The following is a 26,823-nucleotide window of genomic DNA, read 5'->3' on the forward strand; positions in this document are numbered from 1 at the left end:
CCACCCAGCGGCACCCCCCTCCCACGGGCAGGAGGGCCTGGAGGCAGGTGGCCTGGCCAGGGTCGGGGCTCTCGCTGCCCATGCCCAGGTCTCCGTGTTTTCAGGACAACGTGGTCTTGGTCTGAAGGTTGGAAGACACTTGTGACCTGTGAAGATGCCCCAGGACACATCCCAGGTCCTGTGTCCCTCCAAGTGGCAGCAGAGCAGAGCAGCAGCACATGGCCCTCAGGGTGGGCCACGTGGGGACAGCCGCAGCCACGCGGCGGGGGGCCCTGACTCGACTCCCCTCAGGGCGTGGTCATGGCTGACGAAGTCCAGGGCCCCTGCACCTGCGCAGTGCTCTGGACACAGCAGTGGACAGGGCCACCTCCCACCCACAGCTCACCACCCCACAGCAGGGCCAGTGGCAGATACCAAAAGCGACGTTTAATCCTCAGTCAACAGAAGCAAGGCCAACCCTGAGTGGCGCTTGCCTGGGAAGTCCACCCTGGTCCACCCCGGCCTGAGGACGTGGCCCTGACCCGCCCCGGGCGGCTCAGGGTGCAGTGTGAGTGCAGAAGCAGCTGCCTGCGCCCGAGGCCCGCCCAGCACCTCGGCGTCCAGGGGAGCCGCTGCTCTTGGCCCAGCTCGCCCTCCAGGACAGCCGTGGCGAGAGGCGCGGCGGGGCTTTCAGGGAGGGCCATCCTCGTCCTCTCCCTGGAGGCAGACGCGCTCGCTGTCTGCAGCGCTGGCACACCTGCCCTGGGCAGGGGCCACGTGGGCACGCGCAGGCTGCAGGACGCCAGGTTCCGTCGCCTTCCTGGCCTGCAGTGGGGACGTGCAGCGAGATGCAGGCCCAGCGGCCACACCTGGGCCAGCTCCAGCTCAGGCCCCGTCAGTCGATGAGGTAGAGGGCAGAAGGCCAGCTGTGGGTCATCCTCGCACCTTCCAGAAGCCCCTCCACAGAGGAGGCGCCAGGTGCCACGCTGACACGTGACCCGTGAAGACTGGGCTCTCGGCCAGTCCTACTCCCCAGCTCCAGGACGCCGGTGCCCAGCCTGCTCCACGGGGCAGACTCACATGCCACGGGCTGATGGCCCTGCTGGGGACCTCTGCCTTCACCCAAGCCTGGCTCGCCACCCCCAGCCCCACGGGCCCCGTCCCTCAGGCCCCTGTCCCTCGGGCCTCGGCTGGAGCCCCGGGATGCGGCTGCTTCCTGCCCCTGGGGCCACGGCTCCTGGCACCTGGTCCAGGGGTCTCAGGAGTCAGCCCTCAGAGCAGTCCTGCAGGGAGAGCCCCGGGCAGCAGGAGGGAAGCACCAAACGCAGGGACCTGGGCAGCGCCCACTGGGCTCCAGAGAGCACAAGCAACCCTCGTGGAACCAGGAGGAGGACCCAAAGGAAGACTGCAGGGCTGGCAGGCAGGGCAGCCAATCAGGCGGAGCCGCTGGAGAGGGCCGGGGTGCGGCTGCAGCGGGGGCAGGCGGGGGGGGGGCCATGGGAACCTCGCCGGGCACTGAGCACCATGTAGGAGAGGGGCCCGGCGCAGGCCTTGTCCAGGGGGCGGTGGCACCCACGTCTGCTGCAGACACAGGCAGCCCCAGCATCTCGACGTGACGTGGCGGCCACGAGGGTCCAGAGCCGCGCACCTTCTCCCTAGGCCAAGGTCCCCGGCTGGGCTGTGGGGCTGGGCTGGGCCTGGCCCGTGGATTCTGGGGTGCTGCTGTCCGGGGTCTTGGGCTCCTGGGCAGGGGCTGCTGCCCCCGTCTCCTCAGGTGTGGACGGTTCCTGGGGCTTCTCAGGGGGCACAGGGGACCTGACTGGTTCTTGGCTGGCAGACTGTGGGGACAGTGGGGCGTCGGAGTCCTTCGGAGGCTGTGGACTGTCGGCAGGAGCCGGTGCCCACTGGGTCTGAGGTAGGTCTTTCTGCGGAAGAGAGGTGTTTGATGAGAGGGACAGGCACCCCTGTCCCTTGGCAGGGACAGTAAACCCGTGAGGCCCACGGATCAGAGAGTAGTGCAGGGGGTCAGCAGAGTGGCCATCCCCAAAGGTCCAGGTACAGTTGCGCAGGAGGCCCTCAGTGGAGGGCTAGGGTGCTGGGACCATGACAGCCCTGCCCACCAGCACAGGGGCTGCAGCAGCCACCACAGCTCCTGGGGTCCAGGGCAAATGGCTGCAGAGCCTTTGGGGACCTCTCGGCCCAGCCTCAGCCGGAGGCCTGGCCTGCCCCCGACCCTCCAGGGACCCACCCACTCACTCTGCGGGCAAGGCCGACCCTGGGACAGCCCCTGCAGGGTGCGGGCCCCAGCGCCAAGCCCCGGTGCCAGCCGAGGGTCAGAGGGTGTCAGGACTGGCCTGCTCTTGCCCCAGGGGAGCCCGACACAAGGCACACGCCCTGTGAGCAGCCCACGGACACCCAGCGCCTGGCCCCCCGTCCTCGGTGGCAGAAGCAGAGCCCAGCGCCCCGCCAGGCAGCGCTGTGCTTGAAGGGCGGCCCCGGCAGAGGGAGTGTCAGCACGGGCAGCAGCGCAGCCTCAGCTGTGCCCAGGCCACACGGGCACGCCCAGAGCGTGCCCCTGCAGGAGCGGGACCCCACCAGGGGCCCGGTGGAGCAGGGGTCTCACTCAACTGTGGCCCAGTGAGGGCTTGGGGCGGACTCCACAGAGTCAGAGCAAACCCGTATTCACCGCAAAGCCGCTGCCCGTCCAGAAGGCGCCCAGCTCCCGGCGCCACAGTGCCACCAGGCAGCTCGTCACCAGAGTGCAGGGCACCAGGTAGAGGAGGGCGGGCTGGCCACGCTGCATGAGTGCCAGTGCCACGAACGTCACCAGGAGGCCAATGCCATAGGCTGCAGGGACAGACGGGGTGTCACCTTGGCCTGGCCAGGGTCCCTCCTGCCCCTCCCGGGAACACGCTGGGCAGGGGCAGAACCAGAGAGCAAGGCCACGAGGGCCCTGAGGTGGCGCTGCGGGCAGCAGGGTCTGGCTGCTCTGGGTGGGTGTGAAGAGCGGCTGCGAGGGGCTGCCTCCCTGGAGCAGGAGGGCACAGTCAGCGCCCGGAAGTCCACACGTGAGCAGAGGCAGGACAGCACTGCCAGGTGCGGCCCAGCCTGGGGACAGTCACACTCACGGCACACGGCACCTCGTGTGAGGGCTCTGTGGCACAGCAGGCAAAGGGGACCCAGGAAGAGAGCCACATGGGTCTGGGGAAGTGAGGACAGTGAGCCCCGGGCACAAGCCCAGCTGCCCAGCTCGAGGCCCCCAGAACAGAGGACAGACTCAGGCCCAGGGGCTGCGGCTGCCCAGCGCAGTGCGGTGCGGTGCCTACCCACGGTGCAGGCCACAAAGTAGACCCGGGAGGACTGTGCCTGGATGTCGAACCTGTGGCAGTAGGCCACCAGCAGCCCTGCAGAGAGGACAGCGAGGACGCGGCTCACCCGGGGCCCCACTGTGGCCGGCCTGGGACTGTCAGGTGTCCCTAGGACCTGGGCCTGCCGTGTGCCACAGCAGCTGCCCAGCATGAGAGCCACACCCAGATGCAGGGGCGCAGCGGGAGGGACAAGGACCTGCCTCTGTCCCTGGGCAGCAGCCCCAGGCCGCCCACACCGCATGCCTGCCCTGCCAGACCCCCCCCACTATTCTCAGAGCACCCTGACTGTTGGGGCTGGGCTCAGGCTCCCTGTCACGGGAGGCACCAGGCCCAGCTCTGGGGACGTCCCACAGCACCGCCCTCCGGGAACCTGCCAGCCCCAGTACCTGGCACCAGGATGTCTCCAAAGCCCAGGAGGGAGAAGGGCCGGTCACACAGGGCCAGTGGCGAGGCATTCAGCCTGGGCACCTTCAGGACCATGGGCAGCTGCGCAGGAAGAGAAGGGAAGCCTTTTCAGGCCAGGCCCCCTGCCCGGCCTGGCCCACGCCCACCCCCTGCGGCCCCAAGGCCCACAGTCAGGTACTGTACCTTCTCACGAGTGGCCGAGTCCGAGGGCCCGGTGGCCACCTCCACCATGATGCTGTTCCCGCTCTGCAGGGGAAGGGGCGCGTCAGGGTGGGGAGGAGCGGGGCTGGGGTGGGGGGTGGGCAGCGGTGCCTACCTTGGTCAGGAAGGGCGTGACGAAGACGAAGAAGACGTCGTAGACGAAGAGCACCAGCAGCAGCAGCGTGCAGGCCTGCGGGCGGGACGCCTGCGCTGCATGGCTGCGGGGCCCCGGGCTCTGCACACCCGGGACGCAGCCCTCGCAGGGAGGCAAGGAAGGGGCTGTGGCCAGGCCGCGGGCAGGGGCAGGGGCAGGGGCAGGGACAGGGGCAGGGGGCAGAGCCAAGCCCGAGGCTGCAGGGGCCTGGCAGCGACAGCTCTTCTCGAGTCCCCACTCAGGGCCCCTAAGGCCACGGGCCACTCTGGAGTGGGGATCTGGCACCACCAGGGCTTGCGACGCCCAGGACCGCCCCGCCTCACCTTGAACGTGGGGAGGCGGACAGTCCTGAGCATGTAGAGGCAGAAGGCCACACCCAGCGTGTCCTGCAGGACCCACGCCCACCTGTCAGGAAGGTGCCTGGCTGACACACCTGCCCCCACCCCCCACACCCACCCCAGTGCCCACAGGGCTGCACCTGGTCTTCAGCCACCAGGCAGCCAGGCTGCACACCTCCAGGAGCAGCCCCCTCCTCGCCTGGCCAGGGCTGGGCTGCCCAGCTCCGCTGGGAGGCTGCTTGCCGGGGTGACGTCACAGTCTCCCCATGGGGTAGGGGGCCGTGGGGGGACCCTGCAGCTGCTACACTAGGTGCTATTTATGAGAGAGAATCTTGTGCCCAGCCAGGCTCGATATCACCCCCTGGTCCCTGGGAGGGCAATGGACCCTGGGGACAGACCTTGGGGACAAGGCATGTAGTCAGGTGCCAAGGATAAAACAAGGTGGCCTCCCACTCCACCCCCTCCCATCCCAACCTCACACCCCCCACCCCACCTGCAGGCTCGCCAGCTGCCTGCAGGACTGATCCCCCCAAGACGAACACAATGAGATCATCTCCCCTCCGTGGCAGCTGGGGACAGCCACTACTGCACCAGGTGCGGGGACAGCAGGGTCCCACTCCTGGCAGTGGGTGGCTCCCGTTCCCTTTGTCACAAAGGACTCGCGGTATCTCCACCTCTCCCCTCTGGCACCTCAACCTGCTGTGGCCCCGAGTGGCACTGAAGCCAGAGGTGCCTGGATGCTTCAAGAAAAGCTCAGGGCCCTGCCAGGTGGTTTTAGGCACAGCGGCGGGAGCCGGTGGGGCCAGGCCAGCTGTCCCTGGGCCATAGCATGGGCAGTTCCTGCTCAGGGAGGTGGGCTGGTGGCTGGGAAGCAAGAGAGGGAGAGGGGCCGAGGGCGGGTGTGCGCAGGGCTCCCTCAGGTGGGGCCCGGGGGACCGAGGGCGGCTCAGGGCCAGCGCCCCCCTTCCCCTGGCTGTGCAGGAGGACAGGGTGCCTGGGGCATCTCTATCCAGGTTCCAATCAGGGCGGTGGCACCCAGCCAAACCCAGGTGAAACTGGATGCGGGGCAGGGGCGCCACGGGGGCCGCGGCTGGGCCAGGAGAGCAGAGCGGTGCCCTCAGGCTGAGGCTGAAGCGGCTCCAGCCAGGGTGGCTGCTGGAGCCCGGCCTGGAGCACCTGAGGACAGGGCCCTGCGCCCAGGGCCTGCAGGGAGGAAGGACGTACTGGTCCTCGTTGCGGAAGACGCCCCACACCACGCTGACGGCGATGCAGAGGAGAGCCAGGAGCAGCATGCGGGCCTGCGGGCGCTTGTGGAAGTAGGGCAGGCTGTTGTCAGGGACCCTGGGGAAGAGCACCCATCAGCACCAGGAACCCACCCCTCAGCCCTCCCTGCTGCCCCACCCAGACCCACTGTGCTGCAGGCCCTGTGGAGGCGCCCAGGGTCCTCCTGCCCACCTCCCGCCCCGACAGGCTCGACACCCCCTCAGGGTGACAGCACAGGAGTCCCATGGGTGGTGCAGGGCCTGGAAGAGCGGCAGAAGCCCTCCACCCAGCCCCTCTCCTCGGGCAGTGCCCCGGGTACAGGCCCTCCACACACGCATCCCACCTGGGCTACAGCGGCCCTCTCTGGAGCTCCTGGGCTCTGGCCCTCAGCCTGCCAGGTGCCCTGATCGTCCTGGCTGCTGCCCACTGGAGCCCCACAGGCCGAGGCCCCAGGCAGCCGGCTGAACTTGGTACCTCCCTGCCCCTCACAGTGACCCTGCAGCCTGGACACCTGTGGCCGTGTACCTAGGGCAAGGGAACCCTGTTCCTGCTGTGTCCCCTACTGCCTTGGTCCTGGTGGGCCCTGCTGACAGCCTGGTGCTGGAAAGTGTGCGTGCGAGGGACGCTGTCTGGGTACTGGGGACCTGAGAACCAGCACCCACCTCTCAGCCCCGCCCTGAATTGCAGAGACAGGTGGGCCCAGGCGGGAGGGGGTCCTGGCCGTGGGCAGGCCAAGCATGGCGCTTCAGGGGCCGGGAAGCGGACCACGATGCCTGGGGGTGCCCGCCTCCCCTCCGTGCGGCTCACCTGCACTCGCAGAAGGGCAGCCGGCGCACGCAGGGGGCCAGGCAGCTGTAGAGGCCGGTGGAGGAGGCCAGGCAGAAGATCCCGATGATGGCATAGACTGCGGGGGCAGGGCGGTGAGGCTGGTACCCGCGCCCACCTGCCCGGGCACCCTCAGGGGCGGGCGGCGCACCCAGGTGGTCGTAGAAGTGGTAGAGCAGCACCAGCATGGAGCAGCACATGACCACGAACACGCCAATCATGACGGGCGTCACGTCCACCGCCGCCTCCTCCTGCTTCTCGGGCCCGTCATCCCGCTTGTGTTTCATGTACCTTCTTGGAAGACCCCACGAGGACACGAGGTCACCAGGGTCAGGCCCGGTGCGGGGGCAGGCCGGGCTGAACCAGCTCTGACCACGGGGGCAGACCAGGGGCCCTCCCAGCCACCAGCCCTCGAGCTGGACAGTGGAGACGGCGTAGGCCCCCTGGCCAGCCGAGGCCACCTGCCACCTGAATGTGAGGGGCCACAGAACGGGGGCAGCTCGGGGCTCCCCACACACCCCCAAGTCCCTGGTGACCTCCTGGAGCTGGTGGGGACAGAACTGCTCCAAGGAGCCGCAACTCAGGAGGCTCTGGGGTGGACCACCCCCAGGGCCACGCTCTGCCCTGCCGCTGCCCTACCTCCATCACGTGCTGGGGCCCTGGGCACTGCCCGGGCGGGAGCTCTAGACCCCCTGGCACCTACCACCATGGCCACAGCCCGGCCTGTCCGCCCTCCCCACGCCCAACACTCCTCACTCACTTCCTCACGTCCCGGCTCCCGGCCCAGTAGCCCCCGATGGCAACGGTGCCCACGGCCATGATGAAGATGATGACCATGTTGTAGTCCAGCACTGGCTCACTGGGTGCATACAGCGCCACCCGCACTGCTTGGCCGAAGCTCTGCCTCAGGGAACAGGCCTCGCTGACCTCGGAGGCAGCCGCCTGCCCCGCCCACCAGCAGAGCCTGGGGCGGGTGGGGCTTGGGGACCATGCCCCGGGATCTCCCTCCCAGGCGCTGACCTGCAGCAGCGGCCCAGGCCCCTGCCCGGCGCCCTCTCCGACCCCGGGGCACAGAGCAGCAGGTGCAGGCCTACCCTGAAGATGTCCAGCATGTCCCTGTGGCTGAGGAGGGCCACGGGGATGCCAATCTCCTCGTACTGCGTCTTGTTGCCTCCCGGGGGAACCTGGAGCCCAGAGGAGGGAGCACGCGGTCACCCCCGCCTCAGGGCCAGACCTTGCCTGCAGGCCCAGGTCCTCAGCCAGAGCCCGGGTTTGTGGAAGGGACAGGGAGGCCAGGCTCTAGGCCCCCTGGCAAGGCCCCAGCCCTGCTCCCCTCAAGGACCCTGGCAAAGGCCCAGCGGCCCCTCAGGAAGGCGGACTCAAGCTGCTCCCCTTTGCCTCCCTGTGGCCGCCCAGGCCCACAGCCCTGCTGCCCTCACAGGCTCCGCCCACCTGGTGCTGCCCAACTGCCCAGGGGGATCCCCCCACCACACGGGGCCCAGGGCTGCTGCAGCCGAAGGAGCAGCCTTCACTGAGCAGCAGACCACCCTGCCTCCGCCACACAGCTGTCCTGGAGAGGCGCAGAGCCTGGCAGGGCAGGACTGGGCTGTGGCACTCTCCCCGGAGGTGACCGCTGTCCCCGAGGGCGCACAGAAGGCCATACCAGCTTCTCCTTGCTGACGATGAGCAGCCCGCGCGCCCCGCTGCCCTGGGCCAGCCGCACCTTCTCGTAGAAGGTGCAGTTCCCGCGGGCCACCAGTGGGATCTGGCTGCTGAAGCCGCTGGCAGGGAGGTCGCTCGGGGAGCACAGCAGCGAGGCCGTCCAGTTGCGCAGCTGCAGGAGAGACTGAGGGGGGACGAGGCCCTGAGTTGCCAGGGGGGGCGGCCCGAGACCCCATCACGCATCCAACAGGAGGGTAGCTTTCGCCTGCCCCACCCAGGCTTCCCAGGGCCCAGCTGCGCTGTGACAGAGGGCTGCAGGAGGGACACACTGGGTTCTCCAAGAGTTCTTCTGGGGACAACAGGGCCTGGCGGGGATTCCCAGGGGCCCAGCAGAAGGCTGAAGCCCTAGGTCTGCCACCTGAAGCCCAGGCTGCGCCCGAGTCTGCCCAGAGCCAGCTGCTGCCACTGTGCACTGCAGGCAGAGGATCTCCCTGCATCTCGGGTGGTCTTGGGGGACCCCAGGCCGGGGACGGGTGCCCCGGTGGCCCACGCAGCCCCCTTCTCTGCATTCCTGGCAGAGCAGCTGCCCTCCCGATTCAGGCTGCCAGACCTTCAGGTCCTGCCACGTGCAGGCGGCGCCTGGCACCCAGAGACTGCCCAGCCTGGGCAGCCCACACCAGCTGGTTGTGGAAGGGACAGGACGCTCACAGTACACACCGCGTACACACAAACCTGAGCCCACAATGCACACAGCTGGGCGCTCAACCCGTTCACGCCCACGCCCACCTGCAGGCACATCCCGAAGCTTGTGGCACACGCATACGCACACCCACAGCTCACACACACACAGAGGTGGCCACACTTAGAGGACAAATCTGTTCCGAGGGGAGAGATGGCCGCTGAGAGGGAGACGCATGCTTGAGGTGAGATCCACGCGCGACGCAGGTGGTGGCCAGGAGCAAGGCCGTGAGGAAACGCAGGCAGAAAGGCACGCCTGTGTCCGGGTCCCCCCATCTCCCATCAGGCCTAGGACCCTGACCCTGTCCTGGCCATGCCCAGAGCGGCAGAAAGGCCCATCTCCCAGCAGGCCTCTGGACAGCTCTCATTTACGACCAGGGAGACTAAGGCCCAGAGGGGCTCACGGAGGCTCCAGCGGCAGGTGACCCGTGCCCAGGGTCTGCATCCTGCCTCTGCTGACTTGGCTTTTCCACAAACTGCTGCAGGAAGAGTGGCCACGGCATGAGCGAGGCCGACGACACCCCAGCTGGGGGTGGAGGGCCTCGGGCAGCGGCACTCACCGCCTTGCTGAGGTCCTGCGGCAGGTGGGCCCACTGGGGGTTGTACAGGATGCAGTAGTCCTTGCCTTTGGGGGTCCCACTCTCCGGAAGCACATGCACCATGCCGTACTCACAGGCCACCTGCAGAGGGACATGGTGCCAGTCAGAGACCCCACGAGGCAGAGCACCCAAGGACCTGAGGACGTCTGGGGATGCGGTGCTTGTGTTCACAAGGTGGCTGGGGACATTTCTATCCTCCTGTCAGCAGGACAGAGAAGAACACAACGGAGACACACGCACGTGCATATACACACACGTACTTTTCCTGTGGTGCTGGGGCAGGAGTTAGGACGAGGAGCATGTCAGGCAAGCGCTGACCACTGAGTGACACCTGCTCCTGACGTCACACTGTAGGTGGGGGTTGGGGGAGAGCAAGGGCATGAAGGAGTCGCCTCCCCAGGCAGACCCAGGCGGCCACAGCCGTCTGTGGGTCAGACCTGTAGGTCCCAGGTCTCTGCACCAACAGTGGTGCTGGGCTGGGCTCAGGGCATGTGTGAGCACCCCATGGGGCCTCCCAGGACCAGCAGGGACGGCAGGAGAGCCAAAGTCTTGGGGGAGAGGGCAGCACATCAGTTCTGTCCCCAGGCCCTGGCGGTCACTTGTGGCCGGGGGGCAATGGCCAGGACTGTGGGGCAGGGCGGGATGTCTGACTGAGCTTCCGGCACTCCAAGAAACGGGGGGATGCCCCCCACCCACAGTCTGCATTACAGCTAGTCAGAAGACCAGTACAAGCGGGCACCAGTCAGGACCCCTATTCAAGGTCCCTTCAGCTCCCTGGGAAAATGAGGCAAGAAGCGGACACAACCAAGGGCCCCCAGTGGGCAGGCTGGGGGCTGCACCCTGCTCCAGGCCGCAGTCCTGCCACAGTGGATAACCCAGGGCGCCTGTCCCCGCCCTCTGCCAAGCCCCAGGTGACCGCCTGGCACCTGCTGACAGCAGCTGTGAAGAGTGCTCAAACTCAGGCAGAGGGCAGGACATGAAGAGACCTCTGAGGGTGGCCCAGTGGCCTGGGACAGAAGAGGGTCCAGCTGTGGGGAGACGCCTTTGCACACAAAGCCCGGCCATGCCCTCGCCCCCTCCCTAGGGCCTCAGTCCTCCAGGTGGCTACCGGCCTCCTGTTGCCTAGGCTCCTTCCTGGCTCACTGGAGCCCTGCCAGCATCTGACAAGGACACTCCCTCTCATGGTGACCTGTCACCTTGGGTCTGAAAAGTCGGGGTGTGGGTAGGGTGTGGCCCATGGTAGAGGGCCCTGGTGATCTGGGGAGCTCGCAGGCTGCCCCTGGCCTTCTCAGAGCTGGACACCCACACACTTGGGGCTCCTGGGCCACGCTCCTGCAGCTCCCTCCGGCCGCGGCAGACCCACTTAGTGTCTCCTGGGGACGAGCCACAGAAACAAGCCGGCAGCAGGCACTGGCGATGCATGGACGGGTGCCAACCTGCCCCAGCCGTGGAGACTGGCACGGCAAGGTCCACCACATCACCAGGCCCCACAGGCCTCACAGGCCCCCAGGGCTCTGCTGAGACGAGGGTGGGGGAAGGGAAGCTCTGGCCTGGCCAGGGCCCTGATGGCTTCTTGTGAGGACCTGGGCCCCCCCACAGGGCCCACCCTGTGGCCTGGGCCAACATGAGGCCCCAAGCCCCGCATCCCAAACTGCTGGCCACGGGGCCACAAGGCCAGCTCTGGAGCTTTGCTGGTTTTGTTGTCTCAGGTGGGTGCTGGGTCCCTGGCGCCAACCATCAGTAAGATAAGGACCGTCTGCCGCACAGGCTGCTGGGTGTGTCCCGGGGCACTGAGCTGAAGCTGGACAGTGTGGCTGATCACCAGCTCTCTCAGGGGAAGGGGAGGGGTGGCCTGAGGACAGCGGTTTCATTCCCGGCGCCTGGTCCCACACCCACCCAACCACCACCTCTGGTCAGTTCCCCCGCCAAGGTTCCCTCTGAGGACACCGTCAGCATGGCCCCTGGTGTCCTGGAAGCCCTGGGCCCTCCCAACAAGCTCCCACAGCCCCTGGCATCTGTCCCAGGAAGGGTCTGTGGGCCCCGGAGGGGCCCAGAGTGTACAGCCCAGCCAGTCTGCCTTCTGTCCAGTCTGCCTGGAACAAGCAGGTCCCTGAGCACAGGTCCAAGGCTCCCCCACCACACGCGCAAAGCCGAGCAGCTGCCACGGGACCACGTGCCCCACAAAGCCAAACCCAGGGGCCCTTCCCAGGAGACAGCGCCATACCACTCTGGGGGACCGTGGCTTTTAGTGAAAAGTGTCTTTTGTGCAAAACAGAATTGACAACTAAAACTGCTTCTCTTCAAAAAGTTCAGTTAAGAACATAAAAGTGGGGCTGGGGACGTGGCTCAGCGGTAGCGCGCGCGCCTGGAATGTGTGCGGCCCGGGTTCGATCCTCAGCACCACATACAAAGATGTGTGTCCCCCGAAAACTAAAAATAAAATAAATAAACATTAAAAAACACACACACACACACACACACACACACAAAAATGGGGCTGGGGCCATGGCTCAGTGGTAAAGCTCTTGCCTCACTGAGCTCGATTCTCAGCAGTGCATATAAATAAATGAATAGAATACGGTCCTCTGCCAACAACTTACACACACACACACACACACACGCATTCATGCGTTTCCCTCCTCACAGCCTGTGAGACTGAGTTTCTGTCGAAAAGCCTGTGCTCCCCTCAGCCACCAGGAAACAGGGGCCCCCTGGGAAGTTTCCCACCTGCTGCATTAAAGGGCCTGGGAGGAGACCCCCAGAGGACCCAGCTGCAAAGGCACCCTGTGTTCCAAGTAAGCTGCCGATCAGCAGAGCACGGCCTCCCAGGGCAGACCCCACGTCACAGCCACCTGCACGCCTCACAGTCAGACCTGGAAATCCCGCGGAGCCGCTGCAGAGGCACCAGAAGCACCTGACACCGCAGGGAAGGTGGGCCCCAGGCCACTAAGCAGCAGACCCCACTTGTGACCTTACCCTGCACCCACTTGTCCTAACAGGAAGGAGGGCTGTACTATGAATGTTCCACCTGCCCAGGGTCAGAAAACACCAGCAAGTTCCAGATTGTCACCCAGCTTCTCCACCTGGGAAGAGCTGGTCTCATTTTTGTGCACCTGGATTCCAATGTCCTAGAAGTGACCTGTCTGGGAGCAGGACCTGGACACACCAGGGGTGGCAGCTGCTGTCCTTAGCCATGCACAGCATGAAGTGCTCAGCCCTCAGTCCAGCACCAAGCCACCCATCACCTGGCCTGAGGGCCACAGGCTCTGTCCTGCCCTTACCCTCTGCCTGGGGCCACTCCCAGCCTCCCCTCCTCCAGTTCTGAGGGAGATGCCCTGGCCTCCCTCCAAGGTCCATCTGAAACACCTCCTTTGTAGAGATCTTTCTGGTGTGTGGGGGGACACTTCTCCCTGGAGCACTGAAGCAGCCTACATCCCGGGCCTGCAGCTCCCATCTCCATGCAGATCACAGCTCACACTCCTGCTCTGGTGCCCGACACCCGGACAATTCCAAGCAAACACTGTGCCTTCTGTGGTGTCCCCACAATCCTGCAGCCACCTCTCTTGCCTTCTCCTCATTCAAAACAGCTGGAGAGCGCAAAGCCCCTTCCTAAGATGGGACGCCACAGGGCACAGCCAGGGGCTGGGGTAGCAGCGGGGACGTGGGACAAAGGCTGAAAGGATGGCGGGGCATTGCAAGGCGACAGGAAAGATAGAAGCAAAGGGCCGTGGGGCACAGGGCGTGGTAAGGGATGGGGGCCGCTGGACGGCTGGCATCTGGACACGACCAGACCTGACGGGTGAGCAGCAGTCCTGCCTGGGAGAGAGCACCCGGGAGGTGGGGGGGGGGGGCAAAAGCAGCCACCGGAGAAAGAGCCAGCTGCTGGGGCTCCTGCAGGGACAGTGCTGGGCCACGGCGAGCGGCAGCGGAGGCCGAGGGCCAGAACCCGGGCGGAAGGTCCCAGCGGCAGCCAGGAGGGGGGCAGGCCCGGAGACGGGACATCACTCTGACGGCGTGCGCCGGCTAGCTCGGGGACTGTCCCCGCTGGGACCCGACCGTCAGCGGCGCGGCCGCTCCTGACCCGCACCCCAGACGCTGACGCCCCTTGGCGGACCCGCAGCCCCGGCTCCAGGCGGGGATCTCCTCCAAGGTCCAGGGTAAAAGACGGGGCAGGGGTTCGCCCCCTCCAGGGCGGGCTCTCGACTCGGCCCCGAGCTGCCGGGCTGGGGAGGCCGCGCTGGCCGCCGGACGCCGGGGCCTCCCCGCACCTGGCGGGGCGCGCAGCGTCATGCCCACCGCGCGGGCGGGACGCCGCGGCTGGGAGGGCGGCGGGCACCGCCGAGGCCCCAGGGCCCGGGAGCGGCCGGAGACCCCGCGACGCGGCCCGGGGGAGAGGGGCCGCGGCCGCAAGGTCACAGCCGGCTCGGGGCGCGCGGGGGTCGGGGCCGGGCGGGCCTCGCGGGGGCCGGGCCGAGGGCGGCAGCCGCGGGGCCGCGGGGCCGCGCAGCCCTCACCTCGGCCGCGAGGAACAGAAAGGCGGTGACAAGCCGCGCCAGCGCCGCAGCCGCCATGTCCGCGGGTCCCGCCGCAGCTGAAGGCACAAGTTTCCCAGCGACGCCCCGGGCTCCGCACCGCGCACGCGCTGTTTTGCGCGCCGGGTCAAAGGGCGCGGCACCTGCGCAGTTCGGCCGGAGGCAAGATGGCGGTGCGCGGGCCGGCGGAGGGGGAGGAGGCCGTGGGCGCGGGGCCGCGGGGGCCGGGGCCGGGGTGCAGAGGGGGTCGGGGTGCAGAAGAGGACGGGGACGCGGTGGAGAGGGGTACGGGGTGGAGAAGGGGACGGGGCCACGGGGACAGAGTGTAAAGGGGGACGGGGCCACGAGGAATGGGGACGGAGTGCAGACGGGGACGGGTGCAGAGGGGGACGGGTGCAGAGGGGGACGGGATGCAGAGGGGGACAGGGCCACGAGGAATGAGGACGGGGTGCAGAGGGGGACAGGGCCACGAGGAATGGGGACAGAGTGCACAGGAGGACGGGGTGCAGAGGGGGACGGGATGCAGAGGGGGACAGGGCCACGAGGAATGGGGACGGGGTGCACAGGAGGACGGGGTGCAGAGGGAGACGGGTGCAGAGGGGGACAGGGCCACGAGGAATGGGGACGGGGTGCAGAGGGAGACGGGTGCAGAGGGGGACAGGACGGGTCCACGAGTAATGGGGTCTGTGTGCAGAGGGGGACAGCCACAAGGAATGGGGACAGAGCGCAGAGGGGGACGGGGACGGGGTGCACAGGAGGACAGGGTGCAGAGGGAGACGGGTGCAGAGGGGGACAGGACGGGTCCACGAGTAATGGGGTCTGTGTGCAGAGGGGGACAGCCACAAGGAATGGGGACAGAGCGCAGAGGGGGACGGGGACGAGGTGCACAGGAGGACAGGGTGCAGAGGGAGACAGGTGCAGAGGGGGACAGGATGCAGAGGGGATAGTGCCACGGGGAACGGGAAGGGGTGCAGAGGGGGTCAGGGACGGCATGCATAGGGGGGCTGGGCCACGGGGAGCTGGACAGGGTACAGAGGGGGACAGGGCCACGAGGAATGGGGACAGGGTGCAGAGGGGGACGGGCCGCGGGGGATGGGGATGGGATGGGGTACAGAGGGGGAGAGGGGCTCCAGGTCCGCTCCTATAGCAGGTGCTCACCCTGGGTTAGTCCGGGAGCTGCGGGTGGGGAGGCCGTGGGGGTTGAGGGCTGCGGACAGCAGCCTCATGTGCTGTGCCCCCCTCAGGACAAAGAGAAGAAGAAGAAGGAGAGCATCTTGGACCTGTCCAAGTACATCGACAAGACCATCCGGGTGAAGTTCCAGGGGGCCGTGAAGGTGAGGCCCAGGGCACACTGGCTTGGCGGTGCAAACGGCTGTGAAGAGGGGACTGCGCGCTTGACCGGGCCACTTTGCGCAGTCAGACTGACCCAGCTGGAAGGGAGGGACCGGTGTGCCCACCTTGCAGTGGGAACGCTGAGGCTCGGAGTGGGGAACAATACAACCAGTGGCACAACACAACCAGGTCCTGGGTCTGGGACTCAGGACCTGGCCTCCCACATGGTCCCGTCTCTGAGCCCCCCAGGCGCCCGGCTTCCTGATCTCTTGGCTTCTGTTCCTGCTCCCCAGACACCAGGGCCTTCCCTCTGCCTGTGCACCTGTGGGACCAGGGGGTCTCTGGTGGCCATCCCCAGCACTGCAGCAGATGGAGCAGCATGCCCAGCCTCCCCCATTCCAGGCCAGGAGCACTGCGGGTGGTGACCACCAGAGTGGCCCCAGACAGGGCCAGTGTCCCCTGTAGCAGTTTCCACTGGTGGGGAACCACAGCTCTGTGACCAGCCTGCACGTGGTGGCCAAAGGAACCTGTTAGGGTGGGCTCCCTCGCACCTGCTTGGACCCTGCAGGGCTCCCCACTCCGGGTCCAGCCTGCCCTCCTCCAGCAGGTGAGGGCCCAGCACTCTGCCACTCTGGGCTCGCCATCTCGGGGCCGAGCCTTGCGTCTGGCCTGGGCAGGACCTAGCAAGAGCGAGGCGCTCAGAGGGCAGGAGCCAGGCCGTGTGCCGTGGCCCTGTGGTCCAGTGGAGAGAGCAGCAGTGGGCCCTGGCTCTGGTCCCAGGCAGCTGCCCTCTGAGTCTTAGTGTCCTCGTGGCATACAGGGCTACCTCCACCTGCTCCCCGGGTGGCTGTGTGATTCCAGGCTCTTGGCCGAGGCTGAGGCGGCTCCTCCCTCAGCGGGCACTGGTGGGCCTCTCACTCACTGGGGGCAGCCTCTCTGATGCTTGGCTCCTTCCTCCTCAGATGGGGACTCAGGCGCCACCACGAGGTGGACAGTTGGTATCAGAGCCCAAACCTGAACGTCCAGGTGCAGCCCACAGGTCAGCTCCGAGCTGAGCCGCGTGAGCCTGCTGGGCCCGTGCTGGTGCCCGGGCATGCAGGGTGTCGGAGTGGACGCGGCTCTGGCTTTCCAGGGGCTGCCTCTGTTTCCTAATGTGGGTGGCAGATTGCCAGCAGGTTCAGTACCTCCCAGGTTGACAGGCCGAGAGCCCAGCGCCTGGGGCACAGGGTCTCAGACGTCACAAGACGGGTCTCTTTGGACCTGTCCACACAGACCCCACCCCCTTCCCAGCGTGCTGGATGTGGGCAGAAGTCAGTTCCTTGTAGCTGTGGGCTGGGCCCTGGGCTTGTGATGTTGGTGTCTGTGGACCCCATTCCTGCCTGGGCCTCTCTGCACGTGGCAGCTTGCTCCCGTGGCGTGGGTTGGGCAGACGTGTTCACATTGAGCACCGGAAAGTGCCTGGGTCTTGAAGGTCCCTCCCGATTAGAACAGGCCCACCACAGTCATGTTCCTTAGGTGAACTCGCAGGCCTTTCCTCATGGTCACATGACCTAATCTTGAGAGAGAGACCCTGTGAGAGCCCAGGGCCAGACCCGCAGTCGAGTATTCCCCCAGGTCAGGGGGTCCATCTGTCGGCCTGCCTGCCAGCCGCAGCTCTCAGCCCGTGATCAAGACGGAATCACAGGTGCCCCTGGGTCTGCAACTGCACCCCCTCCCTGCAGCCCACCCGGCAGGCGCCCTTGCTCAGAGACGGCCCCCCCAGAGCCAGGGGCCTCTCAGGGGCATCAGGGCCAGGCATGAAGGCCCAGCAGGGTGCGGACAGCTCCGCCTTTGCAGCTGCTGAGGTGCTGAGAGATCTGGTGTCACCCTGTGTGCTGGCACCGTCTCCAAACGGGGTGCAGAGGGGGACGGGGTGCGGAGGGGTACAGGGCCACGGGGCGAGAGAGCCGGGACCGGCGGCACCAGGTGCATGTGGGTCCTGGAGGAAGAGGCCAGAGAGGCTGGGGGCAGGGGGCAGAGCCAGGCAGTGACCTCAGGAGTGACCTGGCAGGATGCGCCCTAGGAGCCCTGTCCCTTGAGGACTGTGAGAAGGTGAGACAAGTCACCTCTTCATCTCTTCTGGGAGGACGGGCCAAGAGAAAGGGGCTTCGTGGCGTTGGAAACCCACACGCATTGGCCCCTCAGCACCCTGGACAGCCTCCTGGGTGCTCTCCCTCCCAGCGCCCAGCCTTCCCACAGTGGTGACGGACACCAGGTGGCGCTCTCCAGGCACTGCCGCCTGCTGGCCCAGGGGTTCTGACCAGAGGTGGTGGTAGCCGTCACCTAGTCCTCCTGGAGCCCCCTGGGTCCCCATACCTGCACTGGACAGCCCCTGGCAGGAGGGGACACCCGCTGGCCACCCCGGGCCCCTTTCTGACATGTGCCGCTGACCTTGGCTTTGCCTTCTCCCGCGACCTCTATAAGCCAGTGGAATCCTGAAAGGCTTCGACCCGCTGCTCAACCTCGTGCTGGACGGCACCATCGAGTACATGCGGGGTGAGTCCAGCGGGAGGGGCCGGAAGATGCATGCCCTGCTGGTGGTCCCTGGGGTCCGGTGGTCCCTGGGGTCCAGCAGCCTGTGGTGCTGGAGTGGGCAGGGCCATGGGGCGCGGAGCTTGCCGAGAGCCGCCGCCTGAGCCGCTCCAGCCGTTCTCTCCTCCTGGCTCCGTCAGCACAGGGCCCGTCCCCCACCCAGAGGGACCGCTCGTCCCCCGGTGCCGCCTCCTGGGGGAGCACCTGCCCTGCCCATCAGCCCAGGTCCCCAGCTCAGCAAGGCACCAGGGGACACAAGGACCTCCGGAAGGAGGAGATCTGGCCCTGGGGCCTGTCTCCGAGGTTAGACAGGATCTGCTTTTGTCCCCTGTAGTGATCCCACGTCGTGGAAGGAAGAGGCAGGAGGGTCAGGGGCTCCCAGCCACCCGCATGTCACCTTGGGCACGGGGCCCCCACGTAGCCCCAGGGTCAGGGCACCTGAGTTCCCTGGGCCTTGGACCCGGCAGCTGCACACGGTTTCCTGCAGCTCTGGCCCCATGGTCACACACCAAGAGAGGCTGCCCGTGAGGTCCTGGTCACTCCCAGCGTCTGCCCATGGGGGAGGGTGGAGCCGCCGCCCGGCCCTTAGACGGGGTCTTGCTGACCCACGGGGTGCTGTCTGTCCCCCCCGCAGATCCCGATGACCAGTACAAGCTGACGGAGGACACGCGGCAGCTGGGCCTGGTGGTCTGCCGCGGCACCTCCGTGGTGCTCATCTGCCCGCAGGACGGCATGGAGGCCATCCCCAACCCCTTCATCCAGCAGCAGGACGCCTAGTGGCCGCCTCGTGGCCGCCTCTGTGGACTCAGACGCCCCAGCGGGGGCAGATGTGCGTTTTCTTAATAAAATGTCAAGCTCAGGACGCGGGCACTCGGGTCTGCCAGGTGGGGTCCCTGTGCGACTGGGCAGGCACGGGCCAGCGAGCCGGGGGCCTGGTTCTGTGAGGACGCTGCAGAGCTGCCTGCGGCCACCCACCCCCACTCCGCCCTGCTCCAGAGTCGCAGTGGACAGCACCCTGGACAGCTCCCTGCAGCTCACCACCCCACTCAGAACTGGGGCTGCAGGCCAGGCAGGGCCGCTCCAGCCGCTCAGCAGGTGCAGCCCAGCCTGTGGGCCGCCCTGGACACTGACCCCACTGAGTGTGACCACCTGGGCCCGCAGCTGGAAAGAGAAGCCTGGGTGGGAGGGGAAGCTGCAGGGCTGGCCTCTGATGACCACCCAGCTGGCACAGGCTACCACAGGGTCTGGGCCCTGAGGGCCTGCCACGCCCCCCCCACCAGAGGTCTCCTCCCTGGGCCAGGGGGGGTTCTGCTGGCTCAGCCTCAGGGGCATCGCCCCAGGGAAGAGGGTGTGCCCTGCTGGCCAAGTCCTGCGCCACACCCCTGCCAGGGGGTAGGCCCCCACCAGGTGACAGTGGGTCCAGGACAAGCTGAGAACTGCAGCCCCTGAGCCAGGGCCCTCACTGAGTGGCAGGCCTCTGGGAGCCCTGTGGGCAGCAGCTGGTCTGCAGTGGGTCAAGTACAGCACAGATCTGCTGTGCTCAGAAAGACGGGGTTCTGCCTCCGCATCCCCACTGGCCTCCTGACTTGTTAGAGGTCAGCGTGGCTGGGCGTGGTGGCCACACCTCCCTCCCAGCTCCTCGGGAAGCCGAGGCAGGAGGACCACAAGTTCCAGGCCTCGGCAACTTGGCCAGGCCCGTCTCAAAAGGGCTGCAGATGCAGCTCCGTGGAAGAGTGGCTGGGGTCCCCCCCGCAGCCCTGCAAAAAGGAACCAACCAGGAGGTGAAGAAGCTGTTGTGTGCCACCGGGCTTCACAGGCGCTTGTCACAGCGAAAGTTCATAGAGACCTGCTGACGGCAGCCTGTGGCAACATGCAGAGTCCGCGCACGCGCGGTGGCAGACCACACAGGACCCGTGGTTGAGACCTTCTGCTCTGCGCATTCAAGCTTGTCAGAGAGGGGCGCGGTGGCACTCGCCCGCATCTGATCCTAGAAGCACAGGAAGCTGAGGCAGGAGGACCACAAGTTCAAGGCCAGCCTCAGCACCTTAGCCAGCACTGTCTCTAAATAAAAAGTAGAAGGGCTGGGGTGCGGAAATCAGTTAGTGGCTAAGAAGCTCCTGAAGGGCACGTGCCCACCTGGTCCTAAGGACAGCCGCCGAGGGGTGTCACCCAGCTCTGAGCACTTAAATATTTTAAAAGGAGGAATTCAATACTTAATGTTGTCCCTTTAACATCACATTGAAAAGTTCACATTCTACAGGCGTCAGGGAAGGGACTTGGAGACCCGGAGAGGGGCCAGGGAGGGATGAGGACACAGGTCAGTCCCTGGGACCACCGGCTGGCTGAGTGGGGGCGGGCCTGGGGAGCGAGCCGCCGGCCCTCCAGAGTGGCGTCCGCTGTCCCCCTCAGCCCCCCCCAGGCCCCCCAGTTACCCTGGGCCTCACTTTCTGCAGTCCCCGGTGGGTCTGGAGCTGGGAGAGACCACCGTGGCTGGCCACCTGAGCCAGCCTCTCGCAGCCACCTCCTCGCCTCTGGGCCCCACCCGAGAGCGTGGGGGTGGGGAGAGGCAGAGCTGACCACCAGAGCCTCAGGGTCTTTTCCACCGTCAGAAGCTTCTGGAACCTGCTGTGAGGCCAGGTCCTGGGCCGAGGCAGGACCTCCGTCTGTCCCCCAGAGCGGAGCCTCTGTGGTCAGCACCGAGGCCTCTTGGCGGGACGTGGAAGCCAAGGGCTGTGGTCACCGAGGGCCCGTGCCGCAGGCCTGGACCCTGGTCGATGGGCGCAGCCCCACACTGAGACTGAGGCCTGTGCTGAGCAGGAGCAGGGAGTGGAAGGGTGGCCCCCTGGGGTCGGGGACGGCCTGGCGTCACGGAGGCTGCGGTGCTGGCGCAGGGCTGGGACTGACGGGTGCGCTGGGCCCTGAGGCCCAGGCTGTTTCCCACAGGACAGTGAGGAGGGCCCTCCGTGCAGATGCTCCAACACCCCTTCAAGTTAAGGTGGGAACTCGCGCAACCCAGAAAAAGGGCCCGCGACCCCCGCCGCTGCGGTCTCAAGAGTGAGACTGGACACCCCAGGCCAGGACGAGGCCACACTGCCGGGGGGGGCTCAGAGTGCCAGAGGGAGAGACGTCAGAAAGCCAGGCGAGAGTTTCCCATGGGCACAACCTGAGAGTCCCACACCGTGCCTGTCCCCGGACCAGGACCGGAGTGTCTCGCGCGCAGGTGGCCCCCGCCTATTGACCAGTCAGGGCCTGGACCTCCTCCCTAGCTGTTTGCTTGTGTTTGCTGGCCCACCCCTGCCCATCTAGGAGCTTCATGAGCCGGGGGCAGGGCATCTCCCTACTCAACATGGCAGCCAGGTGGGACACCTCGTGCCCCACCCCCCAGCAACCACCGGATGCCGGGTCAGCAGTGTCCGCACCCGGGGAGCCCCAAAGGCTGGCGAGATTCTTCAGCCAAAGCGTTGCGTGGAGGCTGGTGGTGGACGGCCTTACTGGACCTGGACCTGACCGAGGGGTGAAGAAGTCTTCCGGGGACGACGCGGAACGGGCACAGGCGGGGCGGGGGCATGGCTGGCTGCGGCGGCCCTCCCTGTGGGCCTGTGTTCGAGAGGCAGAGCCTCAGGTGAGCTCATGTGGGCTGACTCCCCCACCCACCGTTGGCCTCCGAGTCTGCGGGCGCCGCTTCCTCCTCCTCTCCCCTCTTTTGCTGGGAGCTGAACCCAGGGCCCTGCGCACGAGGCGATGCACTCTCCACTTCTGTGTGCCTCAGAGGAGAGATCTTTCCCAGGGTGGATGAGTGAGCTTCCTTCTGAGCTCGGGTGGGGGGCGGTTACTTATTTGGGAGACAGTTCTTGGAGTTCCTGCCTCTGTACCTAGAATCATCCCACATGGCCACCCAAAGCCAACCCTGGTCTAGAACCCTCTATGGCTCTTAACTTCCCTTAAGACAACCTCATGCCTCTTGCTCACTCCAGGCAACTCTGTACCTACCTGATGGTTGGCCCGGCTCCGGCAGGTGGTAAATATTATATGCCCGTTTACCCCTCCCCAAAGCCACAGGACTAGTGATCCCCACTTTACAGATGAGGCTATTGGGGCTCAGAGAGGCTGACGCCTAGCCTGAGGTCACACAGCAAGTATCCAGCCAAGCTGGAGCCTGGCCTCAGACCCAAGGTCCCAGCTACTCCTCATGTTTTTCCCCTGAGCAACTGAGGACTCCTGCCTCAATTACAGAGGGGAAGCCACTTGGGGCCACAGAAGGCTCCCGAGCCACCTGCCCCCACACTGACCTCGACTGCTGACCTGTTACCACCGTGGCTCTGGGGAGACAGGAGAGGGAGGGGTTGTCATCTTATCAGGAGGCACAGGAAGAATCCTGCCAGGGAGCCCCCCACCAGCCCCCCACCAGCCTCACACCCTCCCCACAACAGCAGGCGGGGCTGGGGGTGGGCAGGGCCCTTCCTGTCCCCAGAGCTGCCCTCTCCTCCCCGTGGTCCCTCTCCAGGGCAATGTCCCCGGCACAGGTGGCCATAACCTTGGCAACCAGGTACCACCCCCAGGGTCCAGGAGGTTGTGACCTGGCCGCCCCTCCCACGCAGCCCTTGCCCCCGCCAAGGCAGCCGATGGAGGACCACTGGGATGCTGGGCCCAGAGAGGACGAGGGACACCCCAAGGTCACCAGCAATGAGTGGCTGGCCCCGGACTCCACCCACCCTCATCCAGCTACCAGCCACAAACTGGGCTGTTCCTCCGCTGAGACCTACTAAGTGCTGGGGGGCTCTCCTGGGCTCTCGCCCCCTGGGGACAGGAAGTGAGACAGGCCAAGGAAGGCAGGGGACAGCCACAGGTCAGGGAGCCCCGGATGGGGTGTGGGGCCCTTGTGCCCCTTCTCAAGGCCGCGTCCCTCCTCACTGTGCGGGTACCTGTCGCTGCAGCCCAGCAGGGGGCAGGGCACCGACAGAGTCAGGCAAGAGTCCCCAGATCCCGGAGTTGCCAAGGAGCTGGGGAGGAGGGACATGGCAGCCAGTGCGGGGGTGAGTCCAGGGGAAGTGGGGGCCGCGTCGGGGGACGAGGACAGCCTGTGCCCAGGCCTAGGTGGGCCCAGCCCCCAGGACTCACCCTGCCACGTCCTCCAGAGCCACCAAGTCAGCATCTAGGTGCTCTGTGACCTCAGGCTGGTCACTTCCCCTCTCTGACGCCTGCCTCTCGGGGCTCTTGGGAGAGGTCTTCACTGAGGGCCGATGTGGCCAAGCCACGGGCCGGGAGCCCCTCCCCCCTCGCGGGTGGCACATCGAGGTGGGGTGGAGCCCCGCCGCCTCCCAACCCGGACATGGCAGGACAGGACTCAGTCAGGAGGCGACTAATGTCCCTAGCCCTCCCTGAGGACGCTGCCCCGACCTCAGCCCTGGTCAGGCAGCAGCCACCAATGTGGCCTCCCACCACCCGTCCCGGGGTCCTGGGCCCTGCAGCTCCCTCCCTGTTGCCTGGCGTGGTGGACCAAGGGCTCAGGACTCCCTGCCCCGGGAGCCCCGAGATGCAGGTATCAGCCTCAGAGGCTCAGGGGGGCGTGGCCAGCCCGAGGCCACCCAGGGGCAGCACCCAGCCTTGGAGGGGGGCATGGAGAGAGGTCATGTCCTTCTTCCAGACCTCACCGAGGCCACCCACCTCCTGCCGTCCCGCGGGGGCCTGGCCTGCGGCCTCCCGGGATGCAGTTCTGGGCCTGTGGCCAACGCGACAGTCTGGGAACAAAGCCTGTTGAGTCACAGGTGGCTCTGCTGGTGCGGAGCCACTCGTGAGGCTGCTCAGGACGCAGAGGGTGGGGATGGGTCAGGGGTCTGCAGTGGACACCGGTTCCCAGGGGCCAGGCCAGCCTCCCTCCCCTCCCTGGGACAGATGGCACCTCAGAGTCTGTCAGCTCATCTGTGAAATGGGGACATAACGGCTGGGTCGTAGCAGGGAGGACGAGGCAGGAGCAAGGCCTGCTTGAAGGAGCCTCAGAGGTGCCGTCTGGTGCTGGTCCTCCCTGGCACCACCACCACCCTCTTCCTTGGGAGGCCGACTCCCTGAGGCCCAGGGGCAGCTGTCCTGGGGCCTGGACTCCACGCTCTGATCCCAGGGCTTGTTCCCACCAGGGAGCCCCCGGGCAGGGAGGGGACAGAGCCCGACCCGCTGCGACAGCCTGGGCCCTCTGAGGCCCCTCCCCCGGGCTCCAGGGGAGGGCACCCAGCCCCCAGGCCCTGGCTGCTTGTGGGACTCGCTTTCCACGTGCACTGAGCACTCTGTGCTGCAGCCGCGGCCAGGCTGAGGGTGCCTTGGTGACAGCCCAGACAGTCTACAGAGGGCAGCGCCTTCCAAGGCCCTGAGGCTGGAGGAACAACCCGTGCGGGGTGGGGGGGGCAAGGGGGTGGGCGCCCTGGGAATGAGGCGAGGACCAGGGCGGGCGCCAGTGGGTAGAGCCCGAGGGTCGCAGGAAGCTGCCCCAGGTTGCGCGCCAGGGGCCAGTGTTGGGTTTCCTCCGGGGACCACCTGCAGAATGGACCTGGAGGGCTGGGGACAACGTCCAGGTGCAGCTGGAGGCCTGGACTGCGGTTACTGGAGGTGGCAGGTGGCAGAAGGTTCTGGACAGACAACCTGCTGGGCTTGGGGAGCCCCGGAATTTCCCGCAGGGCGGCGGCCCCCCGCCAGCCTCAGGGAGAGGGGCCTGGACACCGCGGGCTGCGCCCCCACCTGCGCCGCACACCTGCGCCGGCCGCGCGCCCCACGTCCGCGCGCCCGCCAGGAGCCGGGGAGGCCGAGGCGGGCGCGCGCGGCGGGGGCGCGCACGGCGAGCCGGGGAGGCGGCGGCGGCGGCGGCGGCGGCGGCTCCTGTCGGCTCCGGGCGGCCCTCGCGCCGCAGCCCGCGCCGTGTCCGCGGCGGAGCCGCCCAGGTGAGTGGCCGCGCGCTGGGCCGGGGGGCCCGCAGCCCGGGGTCGGCGCCCGCCCCGCACCGCGCCGCGTGGGTCCCGCGGGCAGCACCGCCTTCAGCTGCCGCGCTCTCAGGCCCCCGCTGCCCCGAAACTTTGGGGGCCGGCGCCCCTCGCCGCGGACCCCCACCCTGTCTGCGGCGCAGGGCGGCGCGGGCGGGGGCAGCTGGCGGCGGGGACGCGGGGGGGGGATGTGCCCGGCGTGGGCGCGGGAGCAGCCGCGGGCCGGGGGCGCGGGCACCGGGGGCCTCGCTGTCCTGCACCCGCGCCCGGCAGCAGGCACGCGGCGCTGGGGTCCGCCGAGCCCGCGCCCGGCCTGGGCAGGCTCCGCGGGGGCGCGAGGGGGCGCGGCCCAGCCCCTGCCTGGCCTGGCCTGCGGGGGCAGCGCGACGGCGGGGGCTCTGCGCCTGGAAGCCGGGCCTGGGCTCCCTGGGCCTCGGGTCGCGGCCGCCGAGGCCCCTGAGCGCCATGCAACAAGTTGGGGGGGCACCTCGTGCTTCCTCTGGGCGCGGGGCAGACCTGGTGGCCCCTGCAGACCGCCTTTCACTGGGCTCTGCGGGCCTGCGGGCCCTGAAGATGCTCCGCCCGGGCTGTGGGAGCAGTGCGACTTCTGGGCATGGCCCTGGACCCTTATTGGAACACCATCGCGACCCACGTGTGCACAGCCAGGCCTGAGAAGCCCCTGCCTCGCCGGTGCTGGGACGGGGCCTCGGGTGGAGTCGGGGACAGCAGGAGGACAATCCGGGGATTGGGGTGGGGTCACACTTCAGGACAGCAGAGCAACCCAAGAGGGCTCCCTGGAAGAGGTGCTGGGAATGGGAAGGGTGGGGTGTGTGAGGGACAGGAGACAGGGCTGGAAACAGGTCCAGGAGTAGGGGACAGATAGGCCAGGATGGGCACGTGCAAACCCCCACCTCATCCCCCCTGGAGCAGCCCAGCCAGGAGACCCTGTGAGCCGCTGTGCCGCTGCTCAGCCTCCTGGGGGCGGGCCAGCCTGCGGCCTCCCATCTGCTCTCCTGTCCCCTGCCCAGCCTGTGCCTCCCAGCAAGTGACATCTCTGAGTGGCAGCTTCCCCTGTCTGAGGGTTCACCTCCCACAGGGTTAAGCGCCAATTCTCACACCCAGCTGGGTCCCAATGGAGGGTGGTCCGGATGCCGGTGGTGGACCAAGGCCAGCCCTGCCCCACACCCGCCGGGCCTTCTGTTCACTGTTGTGGAATGGGGTCCTGCCGTCCACCCCAGGCCTGCCCGGCACCTGAAGGTGCCCTGCTGAGCAGGAGGTAAAGCCGATCCCACTCCGAGGTTGGATGCCGCTTCCCACGAGCCGACACTCCAGCACGCCTGACTCACCACCTAGTCACCAGGTAGAGGGCCTCTGGAGAACTCGGGCGGGCCCAGCAAGCCGCCCACCACCCACGTGTCAATCAGGCCTCGGGAGGGTAAGGAACTGGGGTTCTGTAGAAAGTGGCTGACATCAGACTGGGTTCCAAGGCTCACTCTCTCCAGCCAAGGGACACTGAGGGAGCTGGGCCCACTCTGAACCTCTGTCTCCTTTTCGCCACAATGAGCTCCTAATTCCTCAGCCTCAGAGCTCGAGCAGGAGCGGCCACAGCCTTGAGCAGGCACTGTGAGTGCACCCAGGTCTAGGGGCCTCCTCTGCAGAGGGCGGTGCACAGCCCCCCACAGGCTGGCCAGGAAAGTGGGTCGGGAGGCCCCCAGCCCCCAAGGGTTGACAGCAAGTCCTAGCAGATGGAGACTAATTAGGGCTTAATGAGTTGTCACGCATGAGAACCCCGGGAGGGCCCAGATCTAGGACAGAGGCTGCACCAGTCCTGGGGGCCAGTAGTGTGTCCCCAAAAGAAGACCTTGGAGAGCAGAGCCAGTGGGCGGGGCCA

At 67.2% G+C, this 26,823-nt stretch overlaps 2 protein-coding genes across 6 annotated transcripts; one reads left to right on the forward strand and one right to left on the reverse strand.

The window, feature by feature from the left end:
* Positions 1-414: 414 nt before the first annotated feature.
* Sppl2b (signal peptide peptidase like 2B) lies at positions 415-14,200 on the reverse strand. Of its 5 annotated transcripts, none has more exons than XM_026414742.2 (15): positions 14,047-14,200; positions 9,494-9,613; positions 8,197-8,379; positions 7,628-7,717; positions 7,294-7,433; positions 6,685-6,824; positions 6,516-6,612; positions 5,670-5,786; positions 4,431-4,512; positions 4,069-4,143; positions 3,936-3,998; positions 3,734-3,833; positions 3,306-3,383; positions 2,666-2,826; positions 415-1,904 (listed from the first exon to the last, which is right to left on the reverse strand). In XM_026414742.2, exons 1-15 carry the CDS (start codon positions 14,101-14,103, stop codon positions 1,635-1,637), a joined length of 1,773 nt encoding a protein of 590 aa, XP_026270527.2. In that variant the 5' UTR covers positions 14,104-14,200; the 3' UTR covers positions 415-1,634. The 5 variants fall into 5 exon arrangements, with proteins under 5 accessions (XP_026270527.2, XP_026270532.2, XP_026270528.1 ...); XM_026414747.2 differs by having other exon boundaries at positions 6,685-6,827; XM_026414743.2 differs by having other exon boundaries at positions 6,685-6,827; positions 7,294-7,437; positions 14,047-14,128.
* Lsm7 (LSM7 homolog, U6 small nuclear RNA and mRNA degradation associated) lies at positions 14,162-18,829 on the forward strand. The gene is made up of 5 exons (XM_077796633.1): positions 14,162-14,237; positions 15,309-15,392; positions 17,249-17,255; positions 17,860-17,931; positions 18,602-18,829. Exons 1-5 carry the CDS (start codon positions 14,232-14,234, stop codon positions 18,742-18,744), a joined length of 312 nt encoding a protein of 103 aa, XP_077652759.1. The 5' UTR covers positions 14,162-14,231; the 3' UTR covers positions 18,745-18,829.
* Positions 18,830-26,823: the final 7,994 nt, after the last annotated feature.

This window comes from Urocitellus parryii, chromosome 3 (genome assembly GCF_045843805.1).
Source record: "Urocitellus parryii isolate mUroPar1 chromosome 3, mUroPar1.hap1, whole genome shotgun sequence".
In the NCBI taxonomy this organism is placed as follows: domain Eukaryota; kingdom Metazoa; phylum Chordata; class Mammalia; order Rodentia; family Sciuridae; genus Urocitellus; species Urocitellus parryii.

Bases quoted from the DNA above. Each gene is read 5' to 3' on its own strand.
- Sppl2b (XM_026414747.2), bottom strand. From the start codon at position 14,103: ATGGCGGCTGCGGCGCTGGCGCGGCTTGTCACCGCCTTTCTGTTCCTC. The intron at 3,999-4,068 runs GTAGGCACCGCT...CTTCCCCTGCAG, and splicing joins TCACGCCCTTCCTGACCAAG to AGCGGGAACAGCATCATGGT. The intron at 3,834-3,935 runs GTACAGTACCTG...CTTCCTGCGCAG, and splicing joins ACTCGGCCACTCGTGAGAAG to CTGCCCATGGTCCTGAAGGT.
- Lsm7 (XM_077796633.1), top strand. The intron at 17,932-18,601 runs GTGAGTCCAGCG...TCCCCCCCGCAG, and splicing joins CACCATCGAGTACATGCGGG to ATCCCGATGACCAGTACAAG.